Here is a 25201-nt window from a genome sequence, read left to right on the forward strand (position 1 = left end):
CAGTGCACATATACACACATGTACGCATGCACATGGAAACCATATCTCACTGCAAAAAGTCATCTTTTCCCTCATCGTTGGCTGGCCGTTGTAGGTTCATATAGATCTGAGGGGTCTTTGAAGGTCTTTGAACTCTGCTAAATGACTTGACCTTGTGGCTTGTGGCTGAATCCATGTGTGTGTGTGTGTGTGTGTTGGAGCGGGTATGGGAGGTAGTGAGTGGGTGGCCTGCATGGGGTCTCATTTCAGCTTCACAGCGTAGCAGGGCATTGCAGACATTTGTGTTGACGACTGCTAAATTAAAAGCAAACTGAAGATTATGACAAATCTAAACACTGCTTTTATGAAGCAGTGGGGAACGAAGAAAAAAACATTTCTCCAAAATCTTTCATGCTCTGTCTTTGCTGTGTTAATTGTGCTCACAATCAGCTACTATGCAGTGATTCCCTGTGTATTATTTAGTGTGTGTGTGTGTATATATATATATATATATATATATTTGTGTTTCTGCATGGGCGTGCGCGATGGATGACGGAGTCGGAGTGTGTGTGTGTGTGTGTGTTCTGTGAACCGAGAGAACGGATAATATGGCTGCTTAGAAGGAGGAAGCAGCTTGGGAAATGATTTCAACAGCTCTCATAATTAGAGGAATATCATAAATTAAACTTGTGTCTGGCGTTGCGTTTGAAGAGCACTCAAAAGTAATAAATTCTGGATGGTTAACATATTTGCATTCCATTCAGCAGGCAGCGTCAGGAAGGAACAGCTGTTTTCCACGTCTTTTGGCAGCAGGAAATGCACATTGCTCACTCAAGGTGCTTTTAGAGACACTGAAATGGTAGGGAAAAAAAAAGAAAAAGGAAAAGTGACTTTTAACTTGAGCGTGAAGCTGCTGCTGCGTGCCTCTGTCACTGGAAATAACTCTGTGGGGAACAGTGCATTAATGAAGTTCTTCAAATACGAATCGCCTTACTTTCAATGGGCCTTTTCAATCTGTCTGTTGCTTGGAAAAGTTGACTGGCAAGCTTTTTGTAGTTTGCATGTGTGTATGGCTGGAATGTGCTCATCTCAGGTTTCATCATTACTTAGTGGGTTAGGTTGGTCGACTAAAAGACATTGTGCAGACAAAACCGTAAATTTACTGCAGATTTTAGGGTTTCAGAATTTCACTTTTATAGGGAGAAACGTCGGTGCCAAACAAGTTGATATGTTACCTTCTTTGCATGCCTTTTCATTTTAGTTTAAGGCTAGAAACGTGTGTAAATATGCATTTAAGATCCCTCTTTTGTTGTGCTCACACAACATGTGTGTCCTACCTAGAGCAGGTCACTAATAATTAGAATAGTGTAATCGGCCAAATTTCAGCTAAACTTGCTACCCCCTCCGCCCAAAAAGTAATTAAATACACTGTGTGCACATACCACAAATATTTATTATTTCTTAAACAGCAATCTGTAAAAGCACCAGTCATGCAGGAACAGCCGCAGTTATCCGCCGCCAAAGAGAAAGTGATTAATGACCTACAATCTGGTGCATAAAGGGGAATTTGTCGTAATTCCTGTTCTGTTACATTTTCAGCAAATACTTCAGGATATTGATGCATTTATGCAGGGCCTGTACCGTGATCAATGTTTTTGGGGGAACTGGAAATTCAGCGTAATGCTAGTTTAATCCTTGCTATGTTTTGTTAGAATTTTTAGTTGGAATATTGGTTCTTATTGTGACTTCATCGTATTGCGATTAGCTAATTTTACAAGTGGGGATGAGGCACAGTTTAATGCTAAAACCATAATTTGTACCAGATTAGTTTTTGTGACTCGTCACTTTCAAATGGAAAACAGATTCATCTTTTTAAGGCTTAAAGTAGACCCATGGGCACTCATTAAGATGGTCATCAATGACTGTATAAACCGTAATGGACTGTGAAATGAGGGTGAACATCAAAGCAAAAATGATTCTGATCTGTCATTCCTTACTGTGAACGCAACATCTTGCCAGGAAACTGAGATGGTCATTTTAATACCCAAGAACAGCGCCACTACCCTTTTGTCAGTCATTGGTCAGACAGGAGTCACCACTGCCAGTGTCTACTGAAGTGCATTATGGTTAAAGTTACATGGCCATTAATCACTGTTGTGTTACACTGGCCTAATGGATATGCATCCTGCTCAGGTTATCATCGCAGAGGAGATGGGCTGCGTCCCCAGCAGTTATGTTGGTGTGTTCGACTACGAGATAAACACAATTCGGACATGAACTTGGCTTTGTCTTCCCGACCAAGGAAGGAAGTTTGGAAAACAGAGTGATTGCTCGTCACCGCTGCTCGAACAGGGGCAAGATAAGATTAAAGAAACCGTGTGGAAGATTGTTTTTTTTTTTGTCTTTGTTTCTGTGTGTATTCATGCGCACCCCCGTCCCTACACATTGTACCATGAATAATGATTCGACTGGGGGTCAGATTCCACTGGAAACGCTCACCTGTATCTGACACTAGTGGTATCGCGTAGCTACCATTAATGTCCAATTTTCAATGAAAGCAGAAATAGAATACAGATAAAGGTAACACACCATCCAGCTTCACACCCGGACACATAATTACCCCAATGGGCTGTGGTGAGGGATCATATCCTGATGCGCACTGGGGGGTCAGTGGCGATAAGCTTTATCCCAGCTCCCAACATGGAGCATAATTACTCTATTGATAATTCACCAGGAATATGGTCCCAGCCAATTGCAGAGCTACGATTTAATGGATTGGACGATGAAACGGGGAACGAATGGAAAGGAGGCTGTGAGGGTGTGTGTATGTGTGTGTGTGTGTGTGTGTGTGTGTGTGGAGGGGGAATTGCTCGTGGGGGCAACCAGCAAGGGCCTTTTATTAGAAATGAAAATATGTTTAGGTCATAGGGGGACCCATTTTCCCTGGAGATAATAAGGCCAATAAAATGTAAAGCAGGGGAAGAGCTTGGAATGGGGTCCAACTGTGGCTGTTTATCTGTGTGTGTCCTGCATTAGCCCATTTATCCCCAGCCCCAAATTAGCTAATCATTCTCCAAGGGGAAGGACTTGGTCAGGAAATTGACATTTAGCAGCATAGGCTCACTCTATTAACTACAGTAAATTTAATTTGCCGCACGCCCCAGAAGTGGGCTATTTTCTTTGCCATCATAGGGAGAAAGGGAAGGGAGACTGAGAACTAGAGAGAAGGGTAGAGAAATTGTGTTTATTGCATCTGCTGCTTCTGGCCGCAGTTTGCTTGGCTGTAAATATAGGACTTAGGCTTGGAACACCACGGCTCTGTTGCATTTTTCCTCATGTTCTGCTGATTACAAACATACGCAGGCATTGTCAACACATAGATTCACTCATTCCAAGATCTGTTTGGGCCATTGATGGATTATGTTGCCTGGAGGCTCCATACCCCAAAAATGCCAATGATTTTCTTTTCCTTTTTTTCTCCATTAGACACGATTGTTTGATTCTGCAAATTGTAGCTCCAATAAACATTGTATTAAACATTATAAATCATGTGTCCGCTCTAACCTCTACCTCTGAATCAAATGTGTCATGGCGATTGTTTTTTTTTTTTTTGAAAATCACTTCAAGGGGCTGCGATAGACAATGCAGTGAGACGGGATACATTCTGGGAAAAATATACTCCAGATTAAAAGCCGTGCATGTCCAGATGAATAAAGTATAAACCTGCAACAGTATGGATTATCTGGGCTGGCTGTTGCTCGGGAGGCGTCTTCAATTCGAAGATTGTTGGATTGATCCCCAACTTCCTCAGTTCACACATCCACGTGTGAAAAAAATACTGCCTGTTCCTACCGAGCCTCAAATGGCCCGAAAGTGCCGAACCTCTTCTATAGCCCTCTTGTAGGTTGCTTTGGGTAAAAGCATCTGCTAAATGACTATAATTTGTTTTAGACAAACTAAATTGAATGAAATTAATTGACTTATTGTGCGTGACCATTACCCACTGAAACCTCTCTCTTTATTTCCACGGTGTGTGAGCATGGCAACTTGTTTGCTTGAATCTTCTTTCAGCAGAATATTTGCTCTTACTGCAGCCATTTGTAGCGTAGGCTATGCTGTTGAAAACACTCTCAAGCCCAGTTGATGTGCTCTACACCAGATGAGTTGATGCAAACATGCTTCGTGCAGATTTCCTTTTGACAGCTGGATGGAAGCTTTCACCATCTTAAGTTTCATTTCACAGCCAGAAGTGGATCGCAGCCGCAGGACTCGGTCGTCACTCAAAGCAAACCAAACCCGTGATAGAACATAACTTTAAGCATTATTGCAATGTGATGAGTTTTATAAAAAAAAACCTCACCCTGTACAGTTGTCACGGTTAAGGGAATGTAGACTAAAACTGCTTTTATGTTTCAGGCTGTAAGCTTTTCTACTGTAAGCCGGGGTCAGATGGAGGCTGGAATCAGAAAAATCAGAAAAAAAACAAAACATTTAGTGTCTCTCTTCCTCTCCCCTCTGTCCTTTTCACCAAGCGTCCCTGTCTGCGACACCTTAAATGTTGCAGTTACTCTCCAGTGATCAGGATCGCCCCGGCCTAATTGATTGCAACAGTTGTCAGTGTTGTCTGTTAGCCCAGTGACAGGTGTCTCAAGAAAATGATTCGTTTTCTGTCGGCGGAGAGACAGCTCTGGATGTCCCAAACTGCAAACTAATAAAGGGGGGAAAGCAATAAAGCTCGTGGACAGCAGGTTTGACTGTTTTTATAGACAAATCAATAAAATGATAGATGATGGAAAATAACGGCATCTCAGCTGCCGATTTCTACTGGGGTTTCAAATCAAACTCCCCATCCTCCCCCCCCACCCCCACCCCCCCTCCCCGACCACCATCACACAAACAGAGTAGTCTCTGCATTATTAGAGTCATGTGTGGTGACACATAAATAGGTTGATAAAACGAATAGAGCTCATTGAGGAACAAGTTACACTTTCCTGGTGTTTTAAGTCGGAGTGCTAATGTTTGTGTGTCATAGCTACCAAAGTGCATCTCCCACTGTAAATCTTCCAGAGACCAAAGGACTAGTGTCAGGATCAATACAGAGGACAGGTCTTCCTCTGAGCCAGCCTCTAATTGGCTCAATTTCTACAGCGTTTGTGTGTCTTTCATGTGTGTGAGTTTTATGGCGCATCAGTTTGTATGTAACTATTATTACGGCCGTCCAATGAGGGATGGCTCTGTCAGCTCTCTGGTAATTTGAGCCGAGGGAGCGTCATTATCTCCTTTAATGAACGCAAACCTCACCCTCAGTTTTTTTTACGATGTAAAGTCGCAATCGTCGACAGTAGATCGTGTCGGTTTGCTTTCGATTTTCGATTTGCCAGTTTGTTATGATTTCAAAAAGCTGTTTGCAAGTCTTTACATTTAACAATGACACGCTACAGTTGCACATCGCGTTATCTTATTTGCACATCTGCAAACACCTTCAATTTTTGAAAGGAGCCATAAAAAAGGCAAGATAGACTAAAGACAGCTTAATTTTTGCTTCTTGCTTTTACTTAAGTTTGGAGGTATAACATTAGCTGACATGTTGTGTAGGTTTCATGATACAATCTTACGTTCTTTACAGACTAATTAAAAGGTATTTTTAGAAATATTGACTGTAATTATTTGAAGTAGAAATGAGCAAAGGCAGAAAGTCTGAAAGTAGAAAAAAAGCGAACTTCAATTTTTAGCGCAAAATATTTAAAAAAAAAAAAAAAAGAAAGAAAAGCTTCATCAGTGACTCGTCAGCTGTCATCTCAACTGTCTTGTCACCTTTAATTTCAATCTCTGTTAGGTCTCATTCTCGTCACCGGCGGTCTCGCAGTAAGAGCGGCAGTCGCAGCGGCCGAGCAAGCCGCGCCCGGAAGAGGAGCCGCAGCAGGGAGCGAGACCGAAGCCGCCGTAAGGGCCACGACCGGGACCGGGACCGGGAGAAAGACAAAGGAAGAGACAGAGACAGGGAGAAGGACAAGAGTAAAGACAAGGCAGAGAAGAAAGGGTGAGTGCAAAGTTATGCCTAATGTGGAAGTTCACTTCACAGGTGGACAGACAGACATATTGTGCAGCTGCTAACAGCTCCACATGGGAACAGAATATGATGATCAGTGTGATCAGATCTAACATGGAGAGCAGTGCCAGCTCATCCGTCCGCCCATCCATCACTCTGTCCTTCCATCCATCAGCCTATCGTTACCTTTCCTCCTCTTTTTCCACTGCAATCAAGCAGTGGTCCGCACAGGCCTTGTAATATGATACAATTCCCTCCAGTAAAAGAAAATGTAACAGTGGGATAAGAGTAGACGGCAGGTAAGGTTCAGATTTTAAAGAATGTTTTGGCCACAAGATGATTTGTGATTTCTTTTCACCCTCTGGGCGCTGTTGCAATATGTCCAGAAACATAATAAGATCATAAGCACCTCCAGTGTCTTTGTTGCACATGCCTGGGAAAAAGAAACTACTCTTGAGAGCACCTTATTAAAGGAAGAAAAGTCGGCTTCCACACTTGCTAGTTTGTGTCTTCTGGAGGCTGTAATACAGACCAGGACAGAGTTTAGAATAGAGGATACTTAACAGGGCTACACTCCACTACTGATGTAACTACCTTAGGGGCATCCTTTGCTTCTACCAGAATAGCATCCGCAGTCCCCCTCCAACACAATGTTCTTTAATGTGATGGGAGGCCACTGTAATATTACTGTTACCCAGTTGTTGTTGTCTTATCAAATAGCACATATGTATGTGTCAAACCAAAGATCCCAAGAGTGATACATACTCATTGATTCAAGAGACTTTGGTGAACCGAGTCTAAACTGACCGACCAACTGCATCGGTCCTAGTTGTTCTACAATGATTAGTTGTAATTTAGCTGAAAATGATCAGGTGATTCAGCGAAAATTGATTGGAAACTGTTTTCACAATGAAAATCTTAAAAATGGGCTTGTTCCAGTATTTAAAGATTGCGGTGGGCAGCCATTCACAGCACCCGGGGAGCATGGGGGTACGGCACCTTGCTCACTGCCACCCAGCTGCCAGTTCACCAATCTTTTGAGCGGTGAGTGGGAATCGAACCGCCAACCGCCATATTAAATCAGCATAAGTTAATTCAGCTATGGACTGAAGTAAGATTTAAGAAAGAAGAAGATTTAAGAACATAAATACTTTGAGGCTATCATTGTAAGGCTTTTCAATAGTTATTTTTTTGACAAAAATGCACATTGATAACAATGATCAAACAAACAAAATGATCTCCACTCCTCAGTAGCGTGTTTTTGCTGGAACAGTTCTGAAAACAGACACAACTGCAGAGTGCAAAACAAAAATGTATAATAAGAGCGTTCTTCCAAACTTGCTTTTGTTCCACCGTGAAGCCGCCACAGCTTTTCCACGACTTTCACTGGAAACCGAGTGTGTGCGCATCCTCATTAAGTGCAGTAAATGCCAGGAAAAGAAAAAAAAAATAGATAAATATGTCTATTTTTTGTTGAGAGTGAATGTTATTTTTTAAACCACACTCATTTTTTTTTTTTGCATTTTGTAAGCATTATGCATAGAAATCACAGAGGAATTAGCATATTACTCACACCACGGCTGCTTGTTTGTTTAGAATGACAACATTCGTAAATGTTTCAGTACACTTGTTTATAGGGAAGACGGAGCAGATTTGTTGGTTCTAAAATAAAAGCTTCGCTGTTCAGCGCCAGTCTGTGTAGTCAACAGGATTGTTCGGCACCATTGCTGCAGCTTCTGATGGTCATCTGCAAACGCTGCTTGGCTGAAGATTTCTCTGTGCAAACAGAGCATTGAGATACACTTTCAAAGGAAAGCGTTGAGTTTATTTTAAGCTATTACATATTGCCTTTCTTAGATCAATATCAGAAAAACAAATAAAGCTAACAGTGAAATGGAAGGCCAGCAGACTATATCTGTTTTCTTATTAAGGCTTCAATATCCTTTAGCATTGATAGGAATCTCTTTCTTTATCTCTGACCCTGCTTTAGCTTGTCTGCGTGCATGTATGTTTGTTGGTTTGTGCTCATGTGTGTTTGCATTCCCACCTGTAGCCGTGTTAATATATTTCAAACTGTCTATCCCGCAATCTGGCCCTCCGGTTGTCTTAAAGGATTTGATTATTTTATGCTGCCATGTGCCACTGACCTATCGCGTGAGTTGGCTTCCAGCTTTCAGCCATCGCATTAAAGACAATCAACTTGTATTGTCAGGGCGTGGGCACTGGTATGGGTGTGTGGCACAAACCAAAGATGCTGAGTCAGACTCAGATCAGGGGAGTTTGGAGCCCAGGACAACATCTTGGGCTCTATGTCCATTTTAATTAAAAGATTTTCAATGCTGGTCCTGGTCACTTAATTGTTGAACTGAACAGCATACATGCAGTTTGCGTTTACAGTGTCTCGTTTTTTTTCCCCTCCTTTTCAATAAATTTGAGAACTTCAAGGTAACCAGATTAGCATTAGAGAATCACTAAAGACCAGGAAGTGAGAGGGGTGTTTCCAATGCTCTGTTTCAGTCTGTACCATGTCGTTTGAAGGGATAGATCTCTGTACAGCGGTCATTCTAACTTTGGACCTTGACGTAGATACATTATGGTCCAAAACCTGTCTGACAGGGTTTGTTATGCCCCATAAGTTCCCACTGGAATTTAGGTGCCTTTCAAGTCCTCTTTTGTCAGAAGAAAGGCAGAATAGAATTTTCAGGAATATGTAAAACGCTTTTTTTTTTTTCCTTTTTCTTTTAAACTACATATCTCGTCGACGACATCCCGCTTCTTCTTTTTCCTCCGTCTTTGCCATTCTTCTTTTATTTTATTTTATTTTTTTTAAAGGCGATGGGGGGGGGGGGTTCTATATGAGCCCCTGATCCTCAACTCTTGCACACAGACACGCACGCATACACACCCTGCCTGTAACACTCCAACCTCATTTACAGGTTTCGTTGCCGGGTGATAGGAGGGGAGCGCAGGAGTTCGATGCTGATGGCGGGGCGGGGTGGAGGAGAGGCTCAGGAGCTTTATAGTGTCTGTCAGGATGAAAGAGAGGCCCCTCAGAGCGGCACCCTGACACCGGCTCTGTGTGTGCGCACATGTGTTTGGTGTTGTTGTCATTAAACATTTAAGACTCCTCTAGTATGACAGCAGGCAACTTGGTGCTCCAGTGGCATGTTTTCATGCAAAATTTATTGAAAAAGACTAGCTGTTGTTAGGAGATCTAGTTGCCTTTCACCAGTGGCAAAGGGTAAGTGGATGATTGTGTGTGTGTGTGTGTGTGTGTGTTTTAGTCTCTGGCACACGGTCAGTAGATCAGCCTTCCTTCGAGTTAACGACCGACTTAGTATTTAGCGAGAGAGAAAGAAAGTTTCCTATGAGACTGTAAGTGTCACAAAGTATTTTTCTGCTCAGGGAGTTTTCTCAACATAGTGTATTTGCTTGCTGTGTATGGTTCAATAATCAAGCCGGAGCTGAAGATATCAGTCGCTCTGATATACCTCCACACCTCCCTCAGATGTGATTGAATGCTTTTCAATGTGGTTGTTTATATGAAAACGTGTCATTCCGATGTTGTTTTTCTAAAGACATAAAGACTCTTTGATTTATATTTACCTCCTTAATGTTTGAATTGTTAGACCGGGCTAGAATATTGATTTATTTATATATATTTTTTTACTCTCCATAAGTTCCCCATGTAAATGCTGTAATGGAGTAATAAACGCACCTGTAAATGCAGAAAAGAAAACAAATTGATGGTAGACGTGCGCTTCTGTGCGCTCATTTTCATCAACAAAGGTGTTCTGGTGAATGCAGTAAAAGACAGTCTTCCATGAGGAATTAGTGGTGAAAGTGCAGTAAATGACGTTTCTACCTTGATTTGTACACCTTTGCAGACAGATCTGATTCTCTTAATATCATGTGCTCATCTGGCCAGGTCTGACATCCCCCCCCCCCACCCCCCACCACCACCACAACCACAGGGGGAAGAAACCAGTAATAATCAGTCTTTACCTGATTATTCATAGATTATTCATTTATTTGCAGTGTTTCTAGATCCGCTCTAGCTCTAAGAAAATTGGATAAACTATAGATGGAGAGTCTTTTTTGGGGGGAGAATTTACAATACACATAGGTGCACATACTCCCTTATCTCTCCGTGCATCACCTCATTCTCAGCTTCTTCGTTAAAGAATTTATCAGTTCTCAAGAGAAATGTTCACCCTTTCCTTCGGGCGGTTTCGACCTCTCTCCTAAGTAACAGATCCCCGAGGTGGTGGAAGAACGTGGGCTGGCTATCGCATCCTCAATCAGAGAGGTCTGTCCAATTAGGCTGAACTTCTTGTCTGTGCCAGGTCATGGGAATGCGTTGGTCCATCTTACTCATTTTAATGTCATTTGAGTAAGAAATGGGCGCAGGCTGGGCAGCAGAGGCATGGAGAGCAGTGTGGAGACCTCTCATGGCAGCAGAGAGCCATTTTATCCCCATGCATGTAAGACTGGAGTCGGTATAATGAGCTGTGGGTAAAAAAAAAAGAAATTCAAATGACTGCCAACCTTTCAACCTTTAAAGCCTCTTTTTGATTTCCTTGCCTATGAAAGAATAATTTCTTAGTTTTTCTGCTTGAGAACAGCAGCATTTGTACAGCACCCATAACTCTTCCAAAAGTAGATTTTTTTTATTTTTTATTAAATGGTATGTTTTTCTGATAGAGTCACGCTCACCAACCTGCTCGCTGGAGTCTCTTTCGGTGCGATTGTTTAGATATTCCTCTCATTATTAGGACAAGCTAAACAGAGCCCAGCCTCACCGCAGGGGTCCCGGCAGGTCCTGCAGGCCTCAATTTAGCCAGCTTTGCTCTATCGTTCAGCTCTAACCTCTGGAAGCCTGGATGCTGAGAGGCAGAAAGGAAATAAAATCGAGACCCTGCACACAAGCTCACGCACACACTCGCACTCATTTTTGTTGATTCTCTTTCCCCTCGTGCCTCACTCTAAGGAAATGATTGTGCGGTTCTTTGCCTCTGTTGAACATCTATCAGCTCATTAGTTTTGATAATACACAGAGAAAGTAAGTGTGTGTGTTTTTTTTGTGTGTGTGTGTGTGTGTTTGTGTGTATGTAGCTCCTGCCTGGGGCATCCTCTCAGCCTGCTGGGAATGTTTGTATGGGTGGTGTGGACGGGACCACTGGCTGCTGTGTTGTGTGTGTGTGTGTGTGTGTGTGTGTGTGTGTGTGTGTGTGTGTGTGCGCTCTTGCAGGACTTTAGGCTGTGTCTGGCTCTGGGAGTGGGTCTTGGGAGGTAAGAGAGACTTCAAACGCCGTCCTCGAAAGGTTAGGATACACTCACATTGACTTAAATCAATGAGCAGTAAGTGTGGGTTTTATTTGTGTGTGCGTCAACTAGAGGGGGGGGGGGTTAGCTCAGTGGCCAGGAGCAAGAAGAGACGTGGGTGAAGCTGAAGCAGAGTGCGTGTGTGGAGCTTGGGTGGGGGGCTGGGTTGTTGGAATAGGAGTGATGCCTGCACGCCAAGGGTGGACAGCATGCACACACACACACAAATTCAGGTCCCAATAGGCTATCGCATGCACACACTGAAGGGTGCAGCTGTAGTGTTTCTTGGCCTGTGGCTGTAAGCAGTCATTAGTAATGTTTTGTTTTTGTGTTTTTTTTTTCCTCACACAAAAATGAATTTAAATTGAACAGAAAACAATTTTTTTTTTAATAGGCAGTAATGTTTGTCTTCATCAGACGGACGATTCGACATTTAAACACACGCAGAAAAGTTAAAGTTTGATACACTTTTAAGACGAATATGGTGACCGTAGTTCTACGTCTGGTCTCGGCTGGCTTCACGATAACTGCAGCTTTATTAAAAGTTTCAGTAGAATTGTTTTGCTTTGTTGGCACCTGCCGTGTATCTGGAATTTCTCATGGCTCAGAGTTCCAGATGCGCTCCACACTGGATGGTGATGCAGGAACAACAGCAGCACCAGCTGTCTGTAGACAAAACCATGGATGTCTAAACGCCGTATTCCATGGATTGGTTACACAAATGGAAATCGGTGCTTCATCTGTGGAAACTGATTGAAAAATCGGGACCTTTATCTTGTTGTCTCCGGGAACGCTTAAGCAAGCGGAGAATTAGCTCAACTTTTAGTCCTCGGTCCTCTGTCTTTGGACCGTATGTCGAAACTTAAACCCTGAATCCTGAAAAGCAAGTCTGAGAAGAAGTGGGAAGATAGACTCTGACACAATCCAGGGTATGATGCATGCTGAATAGAGTTACTCTCTGAAATGGAAGGTTTGTTACCATTTCCAGAGATTAAACAGCAGGCACAAGCCATGAGTTTGGTTGGTCCAAAAGGAGATTAGTCTCATTTTAGGAGCCCGCTACAGCCAAGCAGAAATAAACTTAAAAAAAAGGAACATACATGAATGGAAATTTAGGTTTTGCTACAGATATTTTATAGAAATATCATCAAAGTTTCTAATCATCAAATTATTGTTTGTACAAGAGGTTTATTTGTTAGTAATGTTTCTATTAAGGCATCAGAAAAGCCTCAGAGGAGCCTTTGAATGAGAACAGACATTTTTTTCTGTTTCTTTTTCCTGTGTTCATTCTTTTTCTCGACCGTGTGTGTGAGGGAAAAATCTGGCCACTCATAATCACAGGAGAGACACAGGAGAGAGCGATAGAGAGCTGTGACAATCCACTTACTGCACTCTGTAATCTGTTTAACCATTTAGTGAGTTGTTAAGGGAGTGTGCAAACACTCACACACAGGGGAAGAAAAACACACTGAACTCCCCCCCGCAGGCCTTCGTGGTTCACAGGAGAGTTTGCCTCCTGAACTGGGTAGCGATTTGGTTCAGTTGCACATTTAGAGCAGTACGTGTGTCCATTTTTTCCCGTGTGTTGATGTGTTTGAGAGCCGCTGGAGGCACTGAGAGAAGCCAGGCCTGGAGCGTGATGACAGAGACCGGACCCGGCCAAATCGAAGATCCCCCAATCCAATTACCCTGTTCCTCTCTTTTATTTTCTCCTCCCCTCTTCTTTCCTTGCCTCCTCTCCTCTTTTTACACCCCCGTCTTAGCAGGTGCTAGTGATGGCAGTCCCGGCTGCTGTTTGAGTGGCTGCCTGCTCCGCTTTATGGATCAGAGGAGGATGCAGACAGGATTATAAGCAGCAGGTTATGAGCAGCAAACATGACAGGCCAGCTCCGATTTAGGAGGGTTATGTAAATGTGATTGTCGACAAAATATGTTTTTCTGCCCTCAGTATATTTCCCTCTCTGTCTCTCTCTCTCTGGAGTTGCAATGCAGTTTGGTTCGGAGGAAGCAGAGTGGTGCTGACGGCAGGGAGGGGATCTAAAAGAGAGGATAGTTATGGAGAATGATGTGTAAAAGAGACAAACTGTTAATGTTTCATTTTCTCTAGACTCCAGTTGTATTCATCTGCACCAGGATCAAGGGAAGGTGTTGACTAAAGTCTTCATGAAAAAAGCGTCGAGTATATTACAGAAATAGATGTTCTTTTGGCTTACAGAGGACAGACAAAGTGACATAGATAAGACAGAAAAGCCAGGAAGACTGAGAGAAGAGTTTTCAGTTAGCCGAGAGTAACTTTCGTCATGTGTTTGAGCTGAGCTGCTCAGAGACAGAAATACAGCTCTGCAGATATTGCCTAATGGCATTGATCATTACAAGAATACCGCTCTCAGACCGGGTAAAAAGCATTTAGGACATAGTTAAGTACCGTGACTCAGTCGTGGAAGTAAATATTGCCTGAGAGGCGCATATAACAATCATCCTCTGTGCAGGTTTGAAATAACCTGCCGTTTTCAGTACTTTCTTTTGTACAGAAATGAGCTGAAACTAAAGACTTTTGCCTGTACTCAGCCGTCACACAAGTGAATGGAGGCTTGATTGTGATGACTGAGGGATGGCAGCGCTCATATGTGTCTCTGATGGAGTTGGCAGTCTAACGCGGCTTATGTGTTGAACCTTGAATAGCTAAGGGTAAGTTAGGAAGCCTTAACCCCCCCCCCCCCCTTCCTGCCCATTTACCCTGCCACATTTCAGCTGAAGTTTAGATCTCTTGGCCGATGATTAATTCATTTGTACTAATGTCTTACTCACTCTTGCTTTCCTTCACTCTCATGTGCTGTCTTGCTCTCGCCAGTCTAGTCCCTGAAGTTCTCTAATAGAGTTATTCTGTCTTGTGTCTTATTCATTCTGCTCGGCATGCACACTGCTGTCTCTTTTTCACTGTCTACTTCTTTTTTTTTTTTTTTTTATGCCAGTGGTGCTTGTGGAGTCTTCATTTTTATGTGATCTATAGCTCTACTTGGGGGTTGGCTTCATGATAAAAATCCTTCTCAGATCATTCAAAGGAATTTCCTCCAATACCAATACGCAGTAGTGGAAAATGGAGTGGAACAAGTACAGAGTCTCTTGACCAGTTTGAGTCCTCTTCAGCACATGCACATGAATCCCAACTTATCTGGGTGTGTCAGTCCACCTTTGAGAGGTTTGATTTCTTACAATTTCAGTCAGACTAACATGTTTACGGGCATTTTAAAAGATCAATTTCGGTCAGGCTGACACATTAAAAAGCGTTTTCTTGTGCCATGCTGACACACTATCATCCACAAAGCTTTCGGCAATGTCACATGACATCTGTTTGTACAGTCCACGCTCATTCATTCAGCACTTCATTTCAGGAGGTGTCAGAAGCAAACATGCTGGAAAACTCTGATGCAATCTTTAACAAGGACCGCGTTTTAAAAGGTTATAGCTTAAAGTTGCAGAAAATGCAAATACAAATATGCAAGGTATGTGTCTACACTTCAAAATGGTGCTTGAATAGAGGACTGAAGCTCCACCACATCTGATGTAGGACGAGAAACAACAACATGCAAATGTTTAAAGTGCCGTGTTGCCTTGTCAGGCATTATGAGACATACTGTCATATATGTTGAATGGAAAAGTCAGGTTTTATGCCTCTTTAAAGATTCTAATTATGCTCCACTTAGATGTACGTTTTTATTCAAAGATGACTGATAATATTGAGCACTGCCAATTGCAGCTCAAACGCATAATTAGCTCTCAGCAGATCACTTATTTTTCTCGTTCTATCTTTCTGCTCCTTCAGTATCTTACTGTGATTCAGCCCTTCTGTGCTTTTTTTTCTCTTTTCTTTCCATCCTTTATTATTTAGTTCTGCCTTTCAATTTCTGCCTCTCTCTATGCCCAGTTCTGACGCCACGGAAACTATGTACAGTTTGTATAAATATCGTGGGCACCGCTGTCTAATCAACGGAGCGATAAATTAACTTCTTTTCCCCCCACGTCCACACTCGCTGGTTGTGGACCTCCTGAAATCTGTCAGTGCCCAGCTCTGCCTGGAAAAAGTTTTTAGGGGAAAATGGTGGAGTATTTGAGAAAGTAAAACTGAGTAGCAAATCATCTTGTTAAAGTTTCAAACGGATATTAATCAGATTGAATAATGCGGCCGGAGCCAATATTATGGCATGCACATTTTGGTGGGTATACATGAGCCATAATTACCGTATATTGAATGTGTGTTTGAGAGAGTTTAGATGTGATCATGCAGGATGTTTGAGTTTCTAATGTTTAGAATGTAAAGTATATTAATGCAGTGGGTAAACGTGGCCAATCGAGTACTTATGCCTTGTTATTGATAGATTTCAAATGTTTTTCTTTGTGTGCGTTTTGCACAAGAAGCCAAAGTTCCAAAGTTTTAAATATAGTCCTCCTTTAAAAAAAAGAGAGAAGAAAGCCTTTCGTATTTATATAATCTTCAACTATTCGAGTTTTGTAAACAAGGCTAGAAATCCAACCACACTTTCGAGAAACTGTGCCTCAACACAAAGCCCTCGTGTTGAGTTGAATGGAGGGGAATGTTTTATTTGCATGTGAGCTTTAGTTAAACACTCCTTGGCATCTTTGTGCGTGTATTAGTCTTGCGGTGTTCGTTTGTCGGTTTGCATTAGTGTGAGAACTAGGTTTGCTTAACTTTTGTCCCGCTTTCCTTAGAAGTCTACAGACGGAACGTAGGCACATAGAGACACACACACACACGCACACACACACGTGCAAGCCTGACACCTCTCCCTCTAGGCCCAACTGCAAAGTGCTTGGGGCCATGTTGTTTTGTTTTCTGACGGACAGACAGAAAGAGAGAGAAAAAAAATCGACAGGCTTGCCCTGGCCAGCGATTTACGCCAGTTTGACACCACAGACGGAGAGAATGGGGAGGGGGAAAAAGGAGAAGTGAAAAAGGCACGGGAGAAACCGGTGTGTAGATGATATGAATAACAATGTAAGCGGTGTGTCTCCCTGGACTCTGATAACCTGCAGACCGGAGCCTGGTGCCTGTGACAGGCTGGCCTTTGTGGCCACTTTATCCCGCCTGTACACTTGTAAGGTAGAGCCGGGATAATCGCACCTAATCTAATTAAGGCTAAAGAGGGCCATGACTGAGGCTGGCCAGGAGCAGACTGGGCACTCAGCGCACACACACACACACACACACACACACACACACACCAACAAATGCAGCTCAGCAGTGAAATCCTGTTTGCATCAGAAATATAAGGTTGTCATATTGATTATGCAGATGAGGTGGTAACGGGGACTAACTGCCTCTCAGGCCAGCCGGTTACAGCTGACACAGGCTAAAGAGAGGGATACTGGGAGGAAGAGAGGATTAGAACAGGTTAAGGTCTGTTTTCTTTCAACCAGTTTGCATGTACCTCCTTTTAGGTTCAGAGCAGTATTGTTCCTCTTGCTAGTTTCTCTTCTGTTGAAGAGACTGATGGCGAGACTGAAGTGGCGGGGGGGGGGGGATTTAGACAATATTCTGTCAGCTTGCTTAAGTCAAACAGGTTTTTCAGAACACACGACGGGCCGTAGAAGTCCCGCTGTCAGTTTCAAGGCTTAGTTTGGTAAAATAAAGAGCCTACCATCAGCTTTTTCATGTGTAATATGAGCACAGCCATTTAAAATAAAACTAAGGACAAACATATGTCTTTGTTGACATTTTTGATCAACCTTTTTATTTTTTATTTTTATGTTCTGAAATATCTTTGTCATCTCGCATAGGTTGGAACTTGCAAAAATGTACTTTTTACCCAAATAAATGGCCTCAACAATCAAAATGTTTTGAATATTAACGCGCTGATAAATGAATTACTGGTTCGGGCTCTACTTAGCTACATAAATTTGCTTGTAAGAACATGTTTATACATGGCTATTAAAAACTTGTCTTTGGGTGTGTGTGTTTGGTGAGGTGCCAGCCAGCAGTCAGATTGCTTTTCCCCCGCTCTACCTCAATAAAAAGGGCCTGGGTATTCTCTGGATGAGGGTGTGATGTACAATTGAAGGGCAGGATTGAAACTGATTACCTTGTTAACTCCTGGCACCCACTGGCAGCTTGAAATAGACCTGAGCACCGGGGCCTGATTTGCAAATGAATTACCCCATCACCCCCCCCCCCCCCCCTCCGTCTTCCTCCCTCTCTTGCATTCTTTTTCTTTTTTTTGTGTGTCCAATCGGTGCCAAGATCATCTTTTTATATTGTGCCATGACAGATGCTGTGCCGGGCTGCCATTGTTCCCCATCAGTTTTTCTGGGGCCGCAAAGAGAGCCAAAAGATTTCCACATGTGATTTTGATACAAGCGTCCTTCCTGCCGTATAGCACGGCGCTTCATTCTTTGTGTACCAGCACTGCAATCTACATAGTTTGGAGCAGGCAGAAATGTTGGGGAGTATCATTGTCTCAGTTTCAATAATGGAAAGGTATTTCTCTGATTAGGAGAGGTTATAATTGGGAGGTATGAAAAGGACCGACGGCTATTGAAGGAAACCACAGGGAAATTGATTGCTTTCCGTGTCTCCCCTTTGCTTTTTCCCTTTCTGTCTTTGTCCTGTTCTCCCTCCATGTTACACACTAAAATTAAGTCAATTTTCTTTAAAACTTGGGCCAAGCGTTCGGTTACCGTCAGCGCTGAGCTTGTGTGTGTAAGCAGGGAAGCGACGTGATTAATTTTTGGTTTGTTCTACGTGTGTGTGTGTGAATAGGTGTGTGTGTCTGTTCAGTTTTGCCAGCTCAAAATGAGTTGTAGTCAGTTCCTCAACCACGACCTACTGATGCTTGATTTATTTCATTTTCAGCTGAATCACAGATACATGCCTTTCTATTTGTGTCTAAAGTAAGCAGTTCCTTTCATTCATAAAATCTCATTAGTGGTTAAAATACTACATGAAAGAAATGTTAGTTTAAAAAAGTTGAGCCCGTTTAGAAGTACCAGATGCCTTTTGTACCTTCTGTATTTGTTCTTTTAAATAAAACACAATTTAATCAACAATTTCAAAGTGGATCCGAACTACGTTTTTATATTTTAGGTTCAAGATGCTGTACATAATACTGTAACACTTTAAATAGGGAACTTAAATGTGTAAAGAATGTAAATGTTCCCTGTTTGACAGTGATGACACCTTTTCCTAAATACCTCAAACTTAGTTTGGCATTTGTGTGCTTCACTTTTTATCTAACTCATCAGTTGATGATACAAATAGCTGCTTTTAGTGGCCCATAAGCACACATGCTGTTTAGGAGCTGGTAACGAAAGAGCCAACAACACACTTTGTTCTGGAACATTGGACTGGTAATAACAGTGACATTACAAAGATCCTTTCTGTTATTTGATTTGGGTGTCACCCTTATTCAGGTGGCAGATATGGGTGTTGTATGAACAGGTGTGTGTGTGTGTGTGTGTGTGTGTGTGTGTGTGAGTCTGCTTCACCAGAAGGGCCGGCCATAAATCGGCTTCCTCTGCTCTGCTAGTTTTCCCCTTCTGACTTTTTTATTGACTGCCCCTCAACCTCCTTCAGAGAAACATAAAGTGCTGAATTTGTTAGCCTCCTTTTTAATGGACTGCCTCTCTCTACCATTTTGGGATTATGCTAAAATAAAGCCCCCTCCACTGGGGAGAGGGGCAGCTTGTACGCTCCCAAATGTGTATGTGTTTCTGTGTGTGTGTGTGTGCGTGTGCGTGTGTGTGTGTATGCATGTGGAATTACATAGAACGCATGGAACGATAAGTCTGCGTTTTGTTCCCTCTTATGTGTTCTGCATGGAAGAGTGACAGCCCCTGACTTACCCTGCATTATCCTTTCCTGTCACTCTCCGAGTGTGCGCATTTGTGTGTGTCCTTCCAACCTCCTCTTAGCTGTATAAAACCCTGAGAGGTAGCTCTGATAGCTCATACAAGAACACAATTTCAATTTCAATTGGTATCCCTGTTAAAAAGGGGCCATGGAGATGGCAATCAGGCCTGGGGGAAAGCGGCGCTGCCTGTGTTTGTGTGTGTCTCTCTGTGTGTGTGTGTGTGTGTGTGTCCCTGTTCTTCAATTGCGCAATATCAAGCTTTTGCCTTCTAATAGTTAAACAGGCAGATGTCACTGATGTGGACTGTGTATCAGAGTATTGTGTGTTCTATTTGAGAGAGTGTGTGTGTGTCCATCACACTGACTCTTTAATAAATATGCCTGCCATTCTATCAGCAGTCAAACAACTTATGAATGCTTGATGACACGCCTGACAAGGCATGCAACTGTGGCAAATAGGATGCACATGGACACACACACACACACACACACGTTTAAATGATGTCTCTTTTATAGTGTTGCAGTGTCCTGTCTCTCTCGGCTCCTCTCCTCACTGTCTCTGACTGATCTCAGTTCCAGAACACTGATGCTGCTGAATGTTATTTTTTCAGCAAAGGCATAGCAAGGAAAACAAAAAGGTGCACTTTAAGAAAAAAGCTGGGGAGTACTGATGTCTTGGCCAAAGGCCTCTCTTGTCAAAGTTCTATCGGTTGCACTCAGGACTTTGGAGTGCTTTTTTTCCTTTGTCACACTTAGCAGGTCTCTTTTTTTTTTTTTTTTAAACCCCCCCTCTTTTTGTTGCATGTGCGTTTTTGTTTGCGCTTTTCCCCCCAAATTCACAGTCGTAGAAGAACGTCTAGGGCACATAAGTTTATTGTCTTCAATTCTGACTGGCTCTGCAACAGATTATCTTGCAGACTGCTGTGTGCGCTGCAGCTTGTAGACTACTTTCTGAGAACAATACCTGCTAGGAGCTGGCAAAATGAACAGAATGAAGACACACACACATTTCTTTCATTTAAAAAAAATTCCCATAGCACATATTTCTGATCCCGGGTCTGAAAGCTCCAGTCTGGGCCTCACAGCATCGTGGAAGGTGCCTGTTAAATCATCCGTCCTCAGTAAGACTGCAGTAACTCTGGCCAGGCACCAGGTAGGATCAGACTACAGTTGCACTTCAGAAATACTTATTAGCTCACTTTTTGTGGTGCAAAAAAATGATCCAAGGTGATGCACTGCATCTATTGCAGTGAATGTGCCCAAAGCCTGTCCAGTAAAAGTAGTCTCGTTGTTTCAGTGTTTACCGCGTTTCAGTTTTCAGAAAAGAAAGGCTTGAAAAACACAACATCCCACTGTGACGACTGTCTTACCAACAAAGGGCTGTCCTTCCCCACAGCATTTCATGGTCAGGCAACAACAAACTGGCAGTGAAGAGATGATAATGACATTTATCTGTGCTTATAATACAGCCATAGGTGCTGAAAGCCTGCAAATATAAACCATTACTTCTGCTGAGAATAGAGGCGTCTGAGATGATAAATCCTCAAGCTAAGAAAAAGATACTCGAACAGCAACGTGAAGTCAAAAAAGAAGTCTCTGTTGAGTTGTTTTCGTGTTGCTATAGACACTGCTTTTTCAGATAATGTAAAGCCTCTTCAGACTAGGTATTTTTTTCCAAGCCATTTATTGAAAGTTATGATGGAAAAGAATATTGATCCCAAAATTTTACATTCTGAATAATGACAAACTTTTATCAACTCCTCTGTTCCTGTTTTTCAAGCATCTACATATAACTACCAGTGAGTATGAGAGACGACAAAATGGTGACCCTTAAAGATTGGTGACTTATTGTTGTGGTACTTCAGGCACCATGAAAAATGTAGGTCAAATTGTTGAATTGTTGGGAATATAATTTCAAGCGACTCTTATCGCTCGTTTTGTAAATGTTTATACTGGGTTGTATTTAACTGTATTTAAACATCGATGATGCTTAAAGGGTAATGCAGCAAAGGTTGTTTGGTTTATGAATAATTCTGCCTTTTTGGCCCCTATCGCTGCTATTACTGAAAGGGAAAAAGTTATCATGGTCATCGATATGAGACGTTTAAAGGCACTACGGCAGTGAGTGTAAAAGAAGCCTGTCACAGTATGCCTGGTGTTGCATGGTAAAACTGGTCAGCAGTGGGCAGTGAAAGGGTTAAAGCTTTCACTTTCACGACAGCAGGTCTGAGAGGTAATGCATGGCTGATGAGTACCGGGCTAATGGGCAGCTCTGTTAGCTGGAAATCAAATGACTACCTCTGCATTTTAAGTCCCTCTGTCGCCTCCATTGACTGACTAAAGATATTCATCTCCGCTGTGTCAGGGGGTGGAGGGAGGGGGGGGAGGGGGGGAGGGGGGGGGGGGGGGGCGAGGTGGTTCAACTAAAGAGAGGAAGAGAAAGAAAAAGAGAGAGGGTGGGGGGAAAAGAGGGGAGGGCATCTTAGAAGAACCTGAAGACCTAATGCAATTATTAGAAACTTGACCACAAATGACAACTCATCTGGCGCTGGCTCTGTAATTAATTGTCTGCTAGCAGGAGTGCAGGGGCTTGCGAGGGTGAGGGGTGGGGTGAGGGAGAGAGAGAGAGAGAGGAGAAGGAGAGGCAGGTTGGTGATTGGGAATTGGGAGAGGTGATGAAAATGACAGGCAAGGAAAAGACACGGGGATCGAGATGAGGGAGGATGAGGCAACAGTGTAAAGATTGTCATTAACGAGCAAGAGACCATGAAAGGGTTTAGACGCTGAAACTGAACATGCAACGTGAGGCCCAGAGACGACCAGGAAAAAAAAAAAAGCATTGGAGGAGATTACAGAAGGAGAGGTGAAGATGTGAGAAGGAGCTTGGAAAAGATGAGCAGAGGAGTGTAGACAGTGTGATGGATCCAGCGACCATGTTAAATTGGTCTGTATTGACCTTGCCAGGGCTCACTTTAACACTCACACTTGTTTGTCCAGTTTTACTTAATTGACCACAGATAACTAATTACCGTTTCCTGGAACAACAGTACATTACTCTCTGTCTCTGGCCTCTCTTGCTCACTTGCCATTCTCTGTCAGGCCCTCTGTCTTCTTGGCTTCCAGCTATTTCCCAGAAAAAAGAGAAGACACGAGACAGTGTCTGCATCATCTCCGCCTTCCAGATCTTCTCAGTGATGTCCTGTCATGCCTGATCAGCATTTTTGTAAACATTGTCTTTAATTTGGTCAAAATCTTAAAACTCCTTTTTTCAAATTCCTCTTTTTCCCCCCACTTCCCAACTAGTACACAGTGGATGCCTTTAACTGTATCATTCAGGTTCTTTTTTTGAACTCTTAAGGACTATTCGATATACTGGTGATGACAGAGCACATCTTGGCTTGGCGACCATCCATTTCCCACTGGTTCACCTTGTATGATCAAGATTAAGCCACTTGATGGATTTTAGGTGCAGGATCATAGTTCACCAAACTAGAACTTTGTTCAGCTCTTAAACATTTGTTTGTCAAAGCTGAGAAACGGTGTGTAAATCGTGAAAATGCACAATTTTGAGGACAGGCTCTCCCAGTGCGCCGTGCTACAACTTTTTCATTACCCCATGGTATCAAACTAACCATTTTTACTCATGAATTCTGGGAAAGTTTGAGAATATATGACACTGACTGTCTGGCATTTTTGTCTGAGCTGCTTCTCACAGCAGCTTTCTGTGTTTAAGCACACAGTGATTTGTCGCTGAGTCGCTTCTGTTTGGTCTTTGTCAACTTTCAGGACAGAGGTTGTGTGATTTTTGGTAATCTTCCGCTCCTCCTGCTTCCCAACACTAACTTGCTAAGTTGTCAAGAATGCAGCTTTTGCTCTAGCTGTTTTCCAGATTCGCTAAGAAGCGCTAAACGCGGCCAATGTCGATAGTAATTTAACTTTCTTGCTTGTTTTCAAGAAAATTATCAATGATCTTAGTTGTTTAACATTACAACAGCGTGACTGATATGCACCGAAGGCAGCTTACTTATGAAAATAAACGTTTAGAATTTAGTATTTACTCAAAGACACTTGAGAAAAAGCCAAAAAACGAATCGCAATCCCTTCCATCCTTAGCTGTATCAGTTCTCCGTTACCTCACAGTTGGCACAGTTATAAAGTGACTATACACTGCTAGTGATACAATATATTCATTCTGTATGAATATAAAAGGTGTTTAGTGTGCCTTTAGTTCAGTTTCATGATGGAATTCCAGCTAAAATATATCACTTGACTGCCATGCCTTCTTAACATGACCCTCTGTGTCACACATCACAGTTTGTCAGCTTCATTCTTGTCTACCCATGTCTGCACTTCATCTCCTTTTCTCTCTCCTGCTGTGTACCAGGGCTATAATGTGCTCCTGTGGTTGTAGTAAGCAGGCCATAGTGTCTCTGAGGCCTTGTGCTACACCACCATTACTATCTGGCCTGCCTCCACTACAAATTGGATGAACAGGCACTGACACATTTTCAATATTATTACATTAAACCAAGTGGATTTTGATTGATAACCTAATATTGGCCTAATGCAAAACATCAATCATGGCAAGTATATTAATTATTTAATATGGTGGCGTAATTCAGAAATCGATGCTCGCTCTGCGTTGAAGGCACAGTGTATGGAGGGAGGGAAGGAAGAGAGAGATGGGAGGAAAAGAAAAGTAATCCCCGAAGACCTCAGCAGATTATATGATGTTTTGAAAAGAGAGATGAGGATATAAACTGGTGTGTGAGTGTGTGTATGTGTGTGTAATCGTTGCTTGTCTAATGGATAGAGCGATCCCCTCGGCCCTGGTGCGGACAGCCCTGGACAGCTTGCCCTTGATGAAGTCAGGACAACAGATGAAAGAGTGGGAGATTAAATGCATGTGAAGAGCTTAATAAAGGTTGTATTGGAAATATAAAAGACAGAGGGGAAAAAAAGATGTTGTTATAAAAAGGAGCGTGAGCGATGAGATGAGAAAAGAAATGAGTAGAGGAGGAGGAGGGATTGAGCGCTGCGTCTCCTCTGTGTTAGATTGTTTCTCACTAATTGCGCTTCATTAGCGGATTACACACACTGTCACCACGGTAACAAATGTCTTGCTGTCTGGTTGCCGGGCGCCCGTCATGTATAATGAATGTGGCGGGGTGTTTGTCAGAATGTAATGTAATTACAGCTAGATGAAGTTTGCCTTAAGTGGTTGACTTGTCTGCATGTGGCTCACTGACAGAGCACAGAATAAACAAGCAAACGTCACTTCTTTATGACTTTGTCTTTTTTTTTCAGCTCTTTCTGTTTAACGTTTTTGTCCGACTTTGCTATTGTTTAGATAGGTTGATGATGTGGGAATGGCATAAGTTTGTGGTCATTCTGGGCATGGGACAGCATCTGATGGATGATGGGATAAATAGATGGATGCACAGAGGAATGGAGGGAGAGTGAGTTGGAGAGTGGGATGGATTAGACAGTATGTAATTTTAGAGATGGTGTAGATTTACACTGTGATGCTGCTGGCTGCATTAGCAACTGAAGCCTGTCGATAAGCCTTCCTCCCTCTCAGCACCCACACATACACAACACAGCGTAAAACACGGCCTGGGTGGAGTTGTCAGTAATGGAGGCCAGAGTTGGACGAGGGCTGCTGGGATCGGAGACGGGGGCTGTTTGTGTTCTCTTGATCTTTTGATTTCCACCGCTGCAAATTTGAAATGTGCCAAAATTGCATCTATTATTTACTGCCAATTTGCTCTTTTTAAAACAGACTGCTCCCCCGTCCTCCTCTACTTCCTCAGCTTGCCTTTCTGCTGTAGCTACCCTGATAATCATACACACATTTTTTATTAATTCACAGATAATAAGCTCCCAGTTCTTTCTTTGTTGTTGGAAATTATCATTATGACTGCCAGCAGTGTGGCGACAGTATGAGTTAACCTCTGCCTGGATTAGATGCAAAAGCATGAAAA

At 42.7% G+C, this 25201-nt stretch overlaps 1 protein-coding gene across 2 annotated transcripts in view; it reads left to right on the top strand.

The window, feature by feature from the left end:
• Positions 1–25201, top strand: part of rsrc1 (arginine/serine-rich coiled-coil 1) — a 106095-nt gene that overhangs the window by 14001 nt on the left and 66893 nt on the right. For both annotated transcript variants that reach the window (XM_072392462.1, XM_072392461.1), the window contains exon 4: positions 5816–6019. In XM_072392462.1, coding sequence (XP_072248563.1) covers positions 5816–6019 — 204 coding nt within the window. The remainder of the gene's footprint in view (positions 1–5815; positions 6020–25201) is intronic.

The sequence above is a fragment of the Leuresthes tenuis genome, unplaced genomic scaffold (genome assembly GCF_036924035.1).
Source record: "Leuresthes tenuis unplaced genomic scaffold, fLeuTen1.0.hap1 SCAF_9, whole genome shotgun sequence".
Classification (NCBI taxonomy): Eukaryota; Metazoa; Chordata; class Actinopteri; order Atheriniformes; family Atherinopsidae; genus Leuresthes; species Leuresthes tenuis.